Source organism: Lissotriton helveticus, chromosome 8 (assembly GCF_964261635.1).
Source record: "Lissotriton helveticus chromosome 8, aLisHel1.1, whole genome shotgun sequence".
NCBI lineage: Eukaryota > Metazoa > Chordata > Amphibia > Caudata > Salamandridae > Lissotriton > Lissotriton helveticus.
The window spans coordinates 1,119,983,629-1,119,997,166 of NC_136069.1; the positions used below are offsets into that span (position 1 = coordinate 1,119,983,629).

The window sequence follows — 13,538 nt, forward strand, 5'->3', positions numbered from 1 at the left end:
AAAAATATTACAACATTAATTGTATGCTTACAGCACATAAATTGTCTAAGGAAACAATAGAAAAACCAGATTATAAAGACATATTCAAATAGCTTACATTCAGAACATGTAACAAAATACTCTGCACATACAGCAAACACTGTTGTCTCATAGAGAGCCCATAAGTTGTGCACATGTCGAGCAAGCATGATAATACATTAAAAGAAGTCCAATGAGCAACTGTGCCAAGTAAGTTAAAGTGAGCCTGCAATCAAAAGAACTTCAAAAAGTAAAGACAATAAATTTGCACAATGATCTGAAAAGGGCTCAGTATAAAGTGAGCAAAGCAGCAGGGTATCACAGATAAAACTACTCCTGCAACTGACAATAACTTGAGCCCATCTATACTGTTTAAACCCTACACATTATACAGAACAATATTGACATTTTTAAATACAAGACATTCTGTTAGCATGGATTTAGGAAACGAGATCTTACACCACAATAAAAAAAAAAAAAATCTTACTTTCCTTCCGAACCCATGTATCCTTAAAATACAAAATACCTTATGGATTTCTGTGCAGGCATTAATTTCTCATGTAATCTTTGCATCAGAAGTAAAATGTATGTTTTTGCATTTTGTTCTTCCTGCACGTATCTGTTGAAAGAAGCTTCATATAATAGACAATGAAAACATTCACTTCAGCCAACAGTCTACCACCTTCATCCTTGAAATGTGTCATCATGTTAGCTAAGGAAAGATACAGAGGCTAGGCATAAGGAGCAGAATTAATTGATAGGAATAGAAACTTGAGCACATTTATTTGTTGTGCACATTTTAAAGGCCTACATCTAGCTAGCCAAAAATAATGTCAAATACATTTTTGATTTGTTAATTAGGTTTCTCCACTCTCCAACTTCATATACAGTCCATCTCACAAGGGCCTTTATCCAGGTCTAATTTCACAATTTGATCATAACTAAAGCAGCAATATCTCCTTATATAAACGTGTTGGAAATGCTGTACGGTTTGCAGGTAAGTAGGAACCATTTCTCTTATTCTCTGGGTCTGTGGGTGTTTATACAGAATATCGGAACCAAAAATACTGTGTAAAGAATATCGAGGACAAAAATATCGCAAAGGTAAGTTTCTATAGGTAAGAAAAGTTGTACTATATATAACTCCACATAAATGTACCTTGTCAGTATATATCTTCAAGGTACATAGATGTGAAGTTAAAATAGTAAATCTATACTTACCTTTTGCACTTACCTTCTCGATATTTAGGTCCTTGATATTTTTGACACAACATTCTGTCCACACAATATGTTTCGGTTCGATATTTTAACAGTGATCCGGAGTTGTGATCAGTTGCATAGATACTGGATAGAAATTATTGAGGCAATTAAAGAAATCATGGGGGTACAGATCAGTAACGAGTATTCTGCTGGGTTGGATTCCATATGAAAAATTGGGGGCAGTCAAGAGGGTTTGTAAGTTAACCAATTTGCTCCTCCTACTAACAGCTACACAAACACTGTTAGCCAAATGTGTGTTGAGTCTCATTCCACATGTCTTTGATTGGTATCACAAACTATGGTAAATACTATTGCGATTCCTTAAATGCTATGTATGAAGCACCCAAGTTGTGTGATTTCCAATTAAGAAATCGCAAATTACCACCAACTTCAAGTTTGTGGTGAATTGTGAATTCTTCCACAAATGCGCTTTTTGCCATTTGTGAAGGTGCCATGTGGCGCACATACATGCCCTTAGGGCATGTATGTGCGCCATATGCGCACACATGTAAATTACAGGGGTGCATCAGGGTGTCCCTTATGACACTCTTGCACCCTTGAAATTATTCTCAATTTGCGATTCTCAAATTGCGAATCGCAAATTGAGAATAACTTCCCATTCATTCCTATGGGCCTCCTGGCCCATAGAAATGAATGTGAAATTATTCCTTAATTGCGAATTAGCAATTTGCTATTCGAAAATAAGGAATATTAAGAAATCGCTAAAAATTGCGATTTTTTTAGATACATACCATTTTGCAATTCTCAAATAGCGATTCTCAAAATATCGCTATTTGAGAATCGCAAATAGGTATTTTGATACATCTGCCCCATAATTTCTAAAACAATAGGAATTTAAAGTATCGTTAAATAAACAATAATTTATAAAGAAGAATACCATTATAGGTTTTTAAAAGGGAAAAAAAGAGTATGTAATGAAAAAGGAAAAAGGAGAAGGCAGGGCTTGAAAAGGCAGCTGGAAAAAGAAAATGGAGATTAAAAGTACAGTCTGAGGGGATAAAGGAGAAGTAGTCAGAAGAATCCTGGCACAGGGGAGAGGGAGAAGTAGAAAAGCATAAAACAGAACTTCTGAATGGGGCAAGAGAATTGGAAGAAGGAAAATTGGTGGGGCAACAGCAGATAGTGAATTCAGCAGATATTATTGGCGATGATAAATAATTTTGCCCATCTCCAAGGAAGATGCAACATACAGCATGGATTTCCAGGAAATTTTAGTAGGGAGCGAAGGACAAGAGAGCACGGGCTATATTCTAGCAATACCCAGGAAATTGGACACGTGGAACGAAATGCTGCGTGTAAGCAGAATTTTATAAACAAAACCAGTGTACCACATGATTGTGTAGAGTGATCATAGCATAGATTGCAGGGTGCTGTAATGGATGATACTCAAACATTGGGCAATATATCCCCAACAAGGAATAGGGTGTGGGTCTAACAGAGTAAGGGTGCATGTGATACAAATAAAGGATACTTTCACTGGAGACATATATCTTTTGATAGCAAATGTTCAAGAGAAGGAGCCCACTTTTCATGACAATCTAGATGATGGTATTTTTAAGGGACAAGCTTGAGACCAATCCTTTACCCATCCTTGGCACCCTCTGACTGCAAAACTGTGTGAGATAGTACAAGCGTGGCTACAATAAACAAAGGTGTCAGCTGGTTAGCTGGCTTCCAGGTGAATAATGCTTTTTCTCTGTTTAGCTGGCCACCAGATAAGTAGGAGACATTATTTCTTATTTAGCCAGAGGCCTTGCAAATAGCAAAGCGACTTTGCTGTTTATCCACCACATGCTAAATACTAGAGATTGCACACTGTTTAGCTGGCAGTTGTGTAGATAGCAAAGAAACATTTACCTGACCTCTGACTAAAAAGGAAGACACTAGGCACTATTTGGGTAACAGCCATGTAAACAGTAACTAAAAGCAGTCATATGCCCTTCTGGCCATTTACTGAGTAAATAGTAATGATGCATCACTATTTGCTGGTTAAATAACAGAACATATGTAAGGTATGACTAGTGGCTCTGGAAATAGTAAGGAAACGTCACTATCTACCTGCCTGCTGGCCTAAATAGCAGTGATTGAGCACAATTTATCCAAAGTTATTTACCAGCACCTAGATAAAAAAGCAGACCCTTGGCATTATTTGTCTGGGGACTATTAAATAGCAAAGAAACATCACTGTTTACCCAGCTGCTAGAAAACTAGCAGAAATGTGCGTGATTTTGCTGTCAACTGTGCAATTGCCAAAGAAGCTTAACTGTTTACCATTGAGATTGCTGGCTTCCCCCTCACCCCAACCACTATCTTCCAGTCTGTCAATTTTCACCCCAGTTCATCTACTTTCCACTCAGCCTTCGCACTTTCCTCCAATATGCCAATTTCCAACCCGAATCAGTTCACTTTCACCTTTTTTCTGAGCCTAGTGGCTTTTGCCCACTCTGTCCACTTTCTTCTCATCCTGCCTGTTTCCTTAGTTTTCCCACTTTAGCCCCAGTTTGCTTATTCACCCTTGGTTTGTCTGCTTTCCCTCCAACTGCTTGCTTACCCCCAGTCTGACTTCTCAGTTCCCAAATCTGTCCATTTTAATCCTAGTTTGCCTGATTCTCCTCTAAGTCTACCACTTTGCCCTCAGCCTGCCTGCTTCCCCTTAGTCTAATTGTCTCCCCCAACTCTACATACATTTCCCTTCAGCCTGCCTGCTTTTTCCCTTCTGTACCCGCTTACCCCATTTTACTTGTTGCCCACTCAAATCTGCCCACTTCCTTGCAGCCTGTAGGCTTTTCCTTCCTCCAGGTTTCCAGTTCTACCCCTGACCACTGAGTCAGCCCACATTCAACATAATCTGTTGGTTCTCCAACCAAGTTGCCTGATTTCCCTTTAGCCAGACTTCTTTTTTCTTTTAGTTTTGATCATCTTTTTTCACCCAGTCTGTCCTTTTTTCAATCTGGCTGCCTGCTTTCCCACATGGCTGCCTGCTTTCCCACACGTTTATCAGGTTCTTCCCCAAGTAGACTTGCTTTGCCCTCAATCTGCATGGTCTTCCACCGAGTACACATGAGCACAACAGAGAATGCCTATTCTCCCCAAAGTCTGCTGCCTTTCTCCTCAGCCTGCCCACTTTCCTCCAGTTTGCCTCTTTTCCCCTGAATCTGACTGCTTTCCCCTCAGTCTGCTCCACTGTCTCCCCATTCTGTTATTCTCCCTCTGATTTTCTCTCTTTCTGCAGTCAGCCCATTCCACCCCAGTTCTGTTTCCTGTCGTCTGTTACTTTACCCCAGTCTCACAACAGGATGTTGAGCTGACGTCGAAACCCAAACCAAAATCCCCAGCTGCCAAGCCGGCAGCTATGGCCGCTGCATCACATCCTCTCTCCTACACTGGTGCATCCAGACCAGAATCGGTTTGTTCTGGCCCGCAGTACATCACTCAACTTGCGGAGATTCTTCCGGATCTTGGAATACGCTCCACACCTCTGGTCCCAGGACGACTGCATTGAGCTGGACCTGAGGAAAGGATTTGACTCCCTCGACCGTCCATATATTTCAAGGACTGCCCGTTAGTTGGGCTTCTTGTCCGTTGTCCGTGAGGAATTCTGTCACGGACACCTTTGGTCCGTAATTTCAGACATTGTCCCCCTGCAAACAGCCTGAGAGTTCTGTAACTCTCCCTGTAGGGGCCAGCTCATGCTCCTGTTGTGATCAGTGGCCTACAGCAGCCCCTCCCCGACCTGGCACAGGCTGCTATTGACCCATTATCATTCTGTATGTTGGCCTAATTATCAAATACAGAATGATAATAGGCCTCTCTGCGCAGTGACAGCATTTGCTGGGCCTCCTCCTGCCAGAGCCCAGGGCATGACAAACTGCTCTTGTTTATGGGATCCTGTCACCTCACCAGGGGCCAACCTCTGGGGAGGTGGAGGTTGCATTTTGGCACGTTATCCAGGTGCATCCACGGTTACCTCTTAAACTGTCACACAAGCAGTGATAATGGTACAAATACAATTGTCCTTTATTATTTATTTATTTTGCTCCAATAGTGCAAAGTTGCTGCAATTGTGCTGCTATTATTTTCATGTTTACCCTGATCCCCGAGCCCCCTTAGCTTTTACACATCACATCCCTTTAGTATGATTGATTGGATCAGGTTTTTTTGTCGGTGGGGGAGAAGAGGCATGTAAGATCTGAGAAGCCTTCAGCTTTGATCTTTTAATTTTTTTTAACATTTAAACGCAGGTGTTTAAGTTTCACTCGCACACACAACATATGCAGTGCAAGGTTGTCTCAACCTAATATGAACTTATTTTGACTTGTGCTTGTGTTGGTTGTCTATTTACTTATGTAACATTGCACAACATCTTCTGATGTGTCTGTAAAGCTTACCTTTTGTTCCGGTTTTTTTGTCCTGAATTCTGACCTTCTGTCCTGAATTTTGACCCTTTGTCCTGAATTTTTACACTCACTGTCCTGACTTTGCACCTATGCCAGTTGGTCAACCTATGGCTTTTATTTAGAGGTGCTGCTACGCTATGACTGGGGAGGCACTTTATTTGGTTGGTTAAGCTACTTTATACCCTCCCACATGCCAGGATTAAAATGGGTGCCCTCATTTCTGACCCTATTTTGATTAACAGTGACACCCGCCAGGGAAGCCTGCTATCTCCCTTGTTTTTCTCTTTGGCTATGGAACCACTGGTGCTTGCCCTTCGTGCGCATGGCCGGGATCAGGGGACCCCACTGGGTGACGGTTTACATTCGATCTCTCTGTATGCAGATGACCTGCTCTTGTATCTTTGGGGTATCCCCGTTATCCCGAATGCGGTGGCCCTGACCTTTACCAGTTTGCTGCACTGTCAGGACTTAAGGTCATCTGGTCAAAATCATGCCTCTTCCCTTTTACTACCATGGTATCAGATCCTGCTTTCTGCCTTAATGGCGTCCAACTGACTTGTCAACCAACCAGGTTTCGTTACTTGGGCATCCCTATTGATCACAAACCTACTGACCTATTTGACGGTTAGATGGGCAGTGACATCATTGCGAGCACAGATGGAACTCTGGAAGTCACTTCCACTTTCTGTAATGGGCATCTCTCTTACCAAAATGGTTATGCTGCCCTGGCTACTATTTTGGCAACATCCCCCTTTATGTGGCACAGACCTTTTCCGTTCCCTTGTGAAAATGATGAGGGAATTAATCTGGCACAACACGTGTTGTCGAGTAGCATTATAGAAACTTTACTTGCATACAGAAAAGGGAGGATTAGCGGTCCCAAACTTTGAGCTGTACTACCTGGCCTCTCAGCTTCAATGGGTGGCCCGATGGCTGGCTGGTCTCTGTATTGCTGACTCTGCCACCACTTCCCCGGCCTGGGGCTTGCCTTCCATACTACACTTGTTTCATCCCTATGCGAGGGCCACTCTCCTGCAAGTAGCTTTTCGTTGCTGCAAACTGAGCCTTATTCTTACTAAAGTCATTCACCCAAACATCGGTTCTCCTGTTACTTGACATGCCGCGAAGGGAACAGATCACTCCCCTAGCAGAACTTGCTCCCTGGAATGTAGTTGGAATACATACGTTAGGTGATATGTACCGAGATGGTGCTCTCATTCTACTAGAATCATTGATTAATGATGAGGCGTTGCCTCTGGGACAATTTCATCTCAACAGTTCTCTGATTGGGCGCTGAGAGACCGATGAAGGGAGGTGCAAAAAGAGCACCACATGCACCTCACTGTCTAATATCTACATGTACTGGGTTGGTAAAGACAATTGACGTGCTGGCTAGCTAACTCTCTGCGTACTCATGCAGCAGTGCCACTCACTTCCATGGGGCCAACACTAGGAAAGGGACCTAGGCCGCCCCTACACAGATAAAAGAGTGGTTTTCAATATTGGAGTGCCCAATCCATGTTCCAGGCAAAGCCCGCTTTTGTCTCATTCAATACAATACCCTTTACAAAGCGTATCTTACTCCACAAAAAGTCAATATGTTACTTTATGCACATGTACTCCACCTGTTCACGTTGTCACCTCCCTGACGCAGATTTATTACACATTCTGTAGTCCTGCCCATCACTTCACCAGTAGTGGAACTGCGTTACTTCACATTTGGCGGATTTTACACGACGTCCTTTACCACATAAATGGGAAATATGTATATTAGGTCCACAACAGTGCGACAAGGAAATTATAGGGCCACTACCCGGTTTCTCGACCTGGCTTTTCTACTCACCAAGCGCCTACTCACACGCAAATGTAAGTCACCTATCCCTCCTGTACTTACCGCCTGGGAACACTCATGTCAAGTTGGGCACAAGCAGAAATTACTGCCCTCGTAAAGAAGATACATTGGGTCTACGCAAGTAGCCTCTAGCAGACTGCTGGGACACCATCCTGGCAGACTTTCAATCTACTATGTTACACACGCTAGACTCCCCTCGCTGATACTTACTCAATGATGTGGCCATTAGCTCACTCATTGCCCGCCACATGCGGGATACTCTGTCTGTGCCGCACTGATCACTTACCATTCAATCTTTGATTCTGCTACTTACGGCTGTCTTATAAAAGAGATTACTGTACATTATGAGGGTGGGTACAGGTCTGTTTCTTGTTTATGTTATATGTTCACTCTATATCTGTTTGGATCACTAGTACTCATCTTGCAGTAACGGATTAGCCGAACTGCTATGAAGATGGATGTACTGCCTGTGAAATACCTTGTCTCTCCAAGCTGAATGTCATGTGTCCAGCAGACAGCTTCATTCAGCATCTTATTGTACATTTTACTGTATTAATCTACTTGTCAATACTGTAGTTTAACTATGATGATGCACTGCAGCTGATATTTCTATCAACAACATGAGTCAGTTTCACTCAAAACAAAGAGTATCTGGTCAAAGATTTACTGCAGTGATGCACTGCCTACAACAGCAAGTCAGCACAGTGTTGTTAGCAAGATCACTAGAATCTACTAAACAATTTTAGTGCTATAAAGTTGTGTTTTTTCCCCTATGCTCCAGGCCATTACTACAGGAGGTGTGACTTACAGAGAGCAGCCCTGGCATAAGGAGTGCTTTGTCTGCACTGGATGCAAGAAGCAGTTGTCCGGACAACGTTTTACATCCAGGGATGAATTCGCCTACTGCCTTAACTGCTTCTGCAATCTGTATGCCAAGAAATGTGCCGGATGCACCAACCCTATCAGTGGTAAGTGTGTTTTATAGCAAGTGATAATCTGGCAATGTAAAACAAAATATATCTTGGATACCAAAGCAGCATGGAATCTATCATACTCATACATTAGAACGTATTCTAAGTCCAATCTGAATTTTCTTATAATATTATTATTTAACTTTTATCTTAACCACTAAAGGACAATTCTGGACTAACCCTATAGCTTTCACTTCAATGTTGTTGCCTCAAGTTCTACCAACAAATACAGAAAATGGACATAAAACTAACACATCTCTCTCTCTCTCTTTCTCTATCTCTCTCTCCCTCACTCCCTCATTGCGGTACCTTTTTAATAGCCACCACCGTGGGAACCCCAATAGACTGACCGCCAGACCACCGGCGGCTGGTAGCCGAGTTTGGCGGTCATCGAGCGGGGCACTGGCATGGCGGCCCACTCAAGGACTGCCAAACTCGAAATCAAACCCTTAGTATGATTGAAAAGTGCTAATATAGTCCCAGTGGAAGGCCATCGCATCCTGTCATTTTACCTTGTTGTAACTGACCCACAGGGGCAATAAACTTGTTGACGGTGAGGTTGTCTATAAACTGCAAATTTGAAAGTTGAGGGAACTGGAGTTCATCTAGAAACTGATGTATAACGTACTTGTTGTTCGTCAGCATAGTGAGATTTAACCAAGCCATCACTTGGTTCCAGAAGCCTTATCGAAAATCCCTGAGGGTGCCACGGGAGTGTGCACCAACTTTGTATGCCCCCAGGGCCCTCTGGTATTACAGAAGGGGTCGCAGAAGCTTGTCGTGCCCATTTTGTAATATAAATTGCATCGGTGCACTTATAGCAACAGAGCAATTTCATTAGGCGTTCCCTCATTTGCAAAGTGACGTGGTCCCATGCAAATGACAAAATACTTTGCCTTTGTACCTACGCTGCATTACAGACTCAAGTGCAGAGGCAAACAGGCCATCAGGAGGCACACTGACTGTACACACCACATCGAACTGGTGAACAGTGACAGCTCCCCACCCCCTTCTGAGGGTGTCCCTCAAAATGGAAGAAAGTGTGTCCCATGGATCCCCAAGTCACTGCCCTGTATGCAGGTGAAGTCACTCAGTACAACCACGTGCAGGATGATCTCTGTCCCCCTATAAAAGTCAGGCCCGTCGCCGCCTGTACATTGAAAGGCAGACAACGTATTAAATAAGTATTTAATATTGTTCTTGATGCAACAGATTTCATTGACATTCCAGTTACACCTGCTGTGGTAAAATGTGAGCAGGATACTTTAGCCTGACCTGCTGGTGTGTAACTAAAGTTGTACTTTGATTAAAAGCACACGTGGAATGGATACTTATGCATCTGCCCTTGAAAAGCTCTATTCAGGTTTTCAAGTGACACCCTACCTAATGGATGCATTATATATGTATATCCTTTAAAGCAAACGAAAAATATTGAACTACATTCTCGTTACATCTCTGAGTTGTAATTTTTTCACTGAAAAGTGAATTATCTGTGTAAATCCCCTATATTTGACTCTGTCTTTTTTGGATATTTTTTTTCCACAAAACCTATTTTGTAAGAGCTAAAAACCGTTTCCATTTGTCCAGTTAAATAATATTCACTCTATTGACTAGTAAACTGGCTAAGGAACCTCATATAAATTCTAATGAATGCACCATTGGATCTCTTTGTCAGGGTCGTTCAGCAGATTGGGCCACCAAAGTGCTAATTCATTTAGATGTTTGAGGTTTTTGTCCAATAGATAAATGGATCCCTTAATATGTCCAGTGAGCAGTCCAGATCTCACAGTGACTCCAAGACACACCTTCCCTAGAATCTGGCATATCTGAGGAGAGGTAATATACATCTTGAGATGTCACACCAGAAGCCTTATTGGAACTAAACAAGTTTGGCCTGTTCTCAAAATATCCACAAACGAAGACTTAGAAAGTATACGCTGCAGAAGAGGGAAAAGTCGGTCGGTTATTGGAAAGGTTAGATTGTGTGCCATAAAGGCTCCAGAATGCACCAATATGCATAAGGCTTTTCTTTTTAAAATGTCAAGCCATGCTACACACCTAGTAGCAATATTGTGGAGAGGGTTAATGAGAAGTAGAAGAGCTGTTCTCGGTTACTTTCAGTCCTGACCATATCTTTGTGAATGAGAGCTACATGATCAAAGTTTCAAGTAGAACAAAAGAAATGAGACATTAGTACATCCCTTGTGGTACTGGGCAAGTGTCTGTGTGACTGACTTGATCATAAGGCAACACTTCAGTTCATAACTGTGGGATTCACTGCAGCTTTGTTACTGGCATGGTTATTGGAAAGTCAAAAAAAACTAAACCACAAGAGTCAGATGTATCAATCCTTTGTGCCTGTGCACAAACAGTGACACAAACCAATGCAAATGCCGATCTGCGCTACAAACTAACCCTAAAATTAGGCAACTTGGAGCTATGCATTACTTTGTAGTACTTTGCGTCAAGAGGACGTCCCATGGGTGGTACATGGGTGTTCCAAAGCAACCACCCTTCAGTTTTGAAGCAAACCCTCGTCGATTTAAAATGTAGGCAGGACTACACGCCAACATTTTAGGCCTCCTCTAAGCAGAAATGACAATGGAGAAAAGTTTTCTGTTCTTCAAACTCTTAGACATCATGCACATACCCTTGCATTATGGTTCAAGGGTGGATGGGTGTGTGTGTGTGGTACATGGCTGCCTAAAGTGCTCCAGCACAGGGGGAGAAATAGCGACATGTCCTAGTAGATATGGCACTGTTCTGCTCTTTCTCTTTCATGCAATGAAGTACAATAACTTTGGTATAAAAATAATCACTATATCCATTGTTTAGTCCCTAATTTTAGATGTACTTACTTACTCTTAAATAATTGCAAAATAAGCCAGATAGACATTGTGACACTAAATGCACGCTCTGTAAGTCTTTGCAATAGTTAAATAATTGGAGTAGTTGCTGACCTAATGTTTTAAAATTAACACATGTTGGTCTTCTCCTTTCTTTACTTCACAGGGCTTGGTGGAACTAAATATATCTCCTTTGAAGAACGCCAATGGCATAACGACTGTTTTAACTGCAAGAAATGTTCAATTTCCTTAGTGGGCCGTGGATTTCTCACTGAACGAGATGAAATCCTTTGCCCTGAATGTGGAAAAGATATGTGAAGTTGAAGAAATACAGCCGATGATATGAATGAGTGCTTGAAGCATGCATCTATGAAATTGAGCTGCAATATATTCTACAGTTACCCTTCCAAGCAAAACGTGTGATGCTCTGTTTAAAACATGCATCACACCAACAACCTATTTTTACCTAATGTACAACTTTAAAGACACTTTTTAAACTGATATTTTACCACTAAATATTTGACAAATGTTGTTTTACCTATCAAAATGTAATATAAAGTACACATGTATCAGGTAGATGGATGTGACCATCAAGTATTCCATTTCTATATATTTCTAGTAGATAATAAACGCAAGATATTTCTTTTTTAAGGTATATTCACACTTGCAATTTCCATCTGAGGATCATGTGGTAATCTTGGAAAAAATCATTTATAGAAGTGTTTGCTTTAGGAAAGAGACTATCCCCCCTCCAAACTCCCACCCCTAAAATAAAAAGGGGAAAGGATTATACACTTTTAGACATGGAAGTGTTATCTACAAATTATTTTACTGCATGTAAAGATGGTCTTTGTGTGAAGTGCGGAGTATAAACTTCATGCAAAGTCAGAATTATAAAGTATTTGAAAATACACTGCACCTTGTATCTAAAAATACAGTAATGGTACTCACACAAATAAAACCCATGTTTCTTGAGTGTGGTTTCTTTACAGCATGCTTGTTTCTGAGTGAGGTTGCCCTCTGCCGTGGTACACCATAATGGGGTCGTTAATAAATGTATTAATTGCAGGCTGAAGAACAACCCAGCAAATATGTGTGTATTTATTGTAAGGTATGTATTTGTAAGTACATATTTTGGCAGCTACTGGTTCCTATGTGGATATTGGTTTTTATGTGGATATTTGTTTATTTTATTATGTAGGATATTTATAAACGGCTCTCCTAAAAAGCAATAGAGAGGAAAAGTGTTTCACAATCTTGATGCTGTAATGTGGAAATCACCAGTATTGGCTCGCAGAGGTAAGAGTTGTTGGGCGGTGGGGCAAGGCGGGGTGGGGGATAGTGGAATTCATACGACAGGATAAGTAATATCAAATAAATAAAACTACTTACTTGGTTGATGTAGCAAGCTCAAAGGGGTTTTATTTAATATCACGTATCCCATTGTATGTCGAATTGCACCACCCCCGCCGTGCCCCACCCCGCCCTACCGCCCTTACCTGTGTGAGCCGCCACTGGAAATAGCTGACCTCAAATTTTGAGGCTCGAGATCTTGGTATTAGAAACAGGCATTTTAGCTCACTGTACATATTTTTGAAAGGCCAATGCCAGGCACATTTCTTGACCATGAATTCTGGTGGATGGAATAGACTGCCTCATACTCTGTAGCCAGTGCCTTAAGGCAATTCTCTCATGAATCAGCAGTCAATGAACACGTCAAACGGTTGGCGAGACAAATTTTCATTTTTTTGAGGACACAGAGATGACAGGGTGCCGCATTCTGGTTGAGTCATAGGTGAGCAAACCAAATATCTGGGAGCAACAAGACGAAAACATAATTCCCATAGTCAATTCTAGAGAGTATTAAAGCATTACCTACTGGCATTTCATTCGCATGGTATGAAAAGATGAAACACAGTATTGTCAGATGAAAAAAGCTAGATCTATTGATACGAGTGGTGAGTCCCAGATTGGCATCAGCACGGATGCCTAGATTAATGAACACCTGTTGGAAGAGATAGAGAAGAACCCATCTCGTCTGGCCAATCAAGGTCTGTTATCTTGATAATGGAAGAACTAAGGAGCAGCTCAATTTTACTGGGATTCAGCTTTGAGGGGGTTGCCAACATCCACCATATTGTTACTGACTGGCAGTTTGAGATAGAAAATGAGA

General features: G+C 41.7%; 1 protein-coding gene across 2 annotated transcripts in view; it reads left to right on the forward strand.

Moving 5' to 3' along the window:
- The window catches only part of FHL2 (four and a half LIM domains 2), a 403,193-nt gene extending 390,853 nt beyond the window's left edge, over window positions 1-12,340 (forward strand). For both annotated transcript variants that reach the window (XM_078657994.1, XM_078657995.1), the window contains exons 5-6: window positions 8,330-8,516; window positions 11,532-12,340. In XM_078657994.1, the coding sequence (XP_078514120.1) occupies window positions 8,330-8,516; window positions 11,532-11,683 (339 nt within the window). In that variant the 3' untranslated portion in view covers window positions 11,684-12,340. The remainder of the gene's footprint in view (window positions 1-8,329; window positions 8,517-11,531) is intronic.
- The last annotated feature ends 1,198 nt before the right edge of the window (window positions 12,341-13,538 follow it).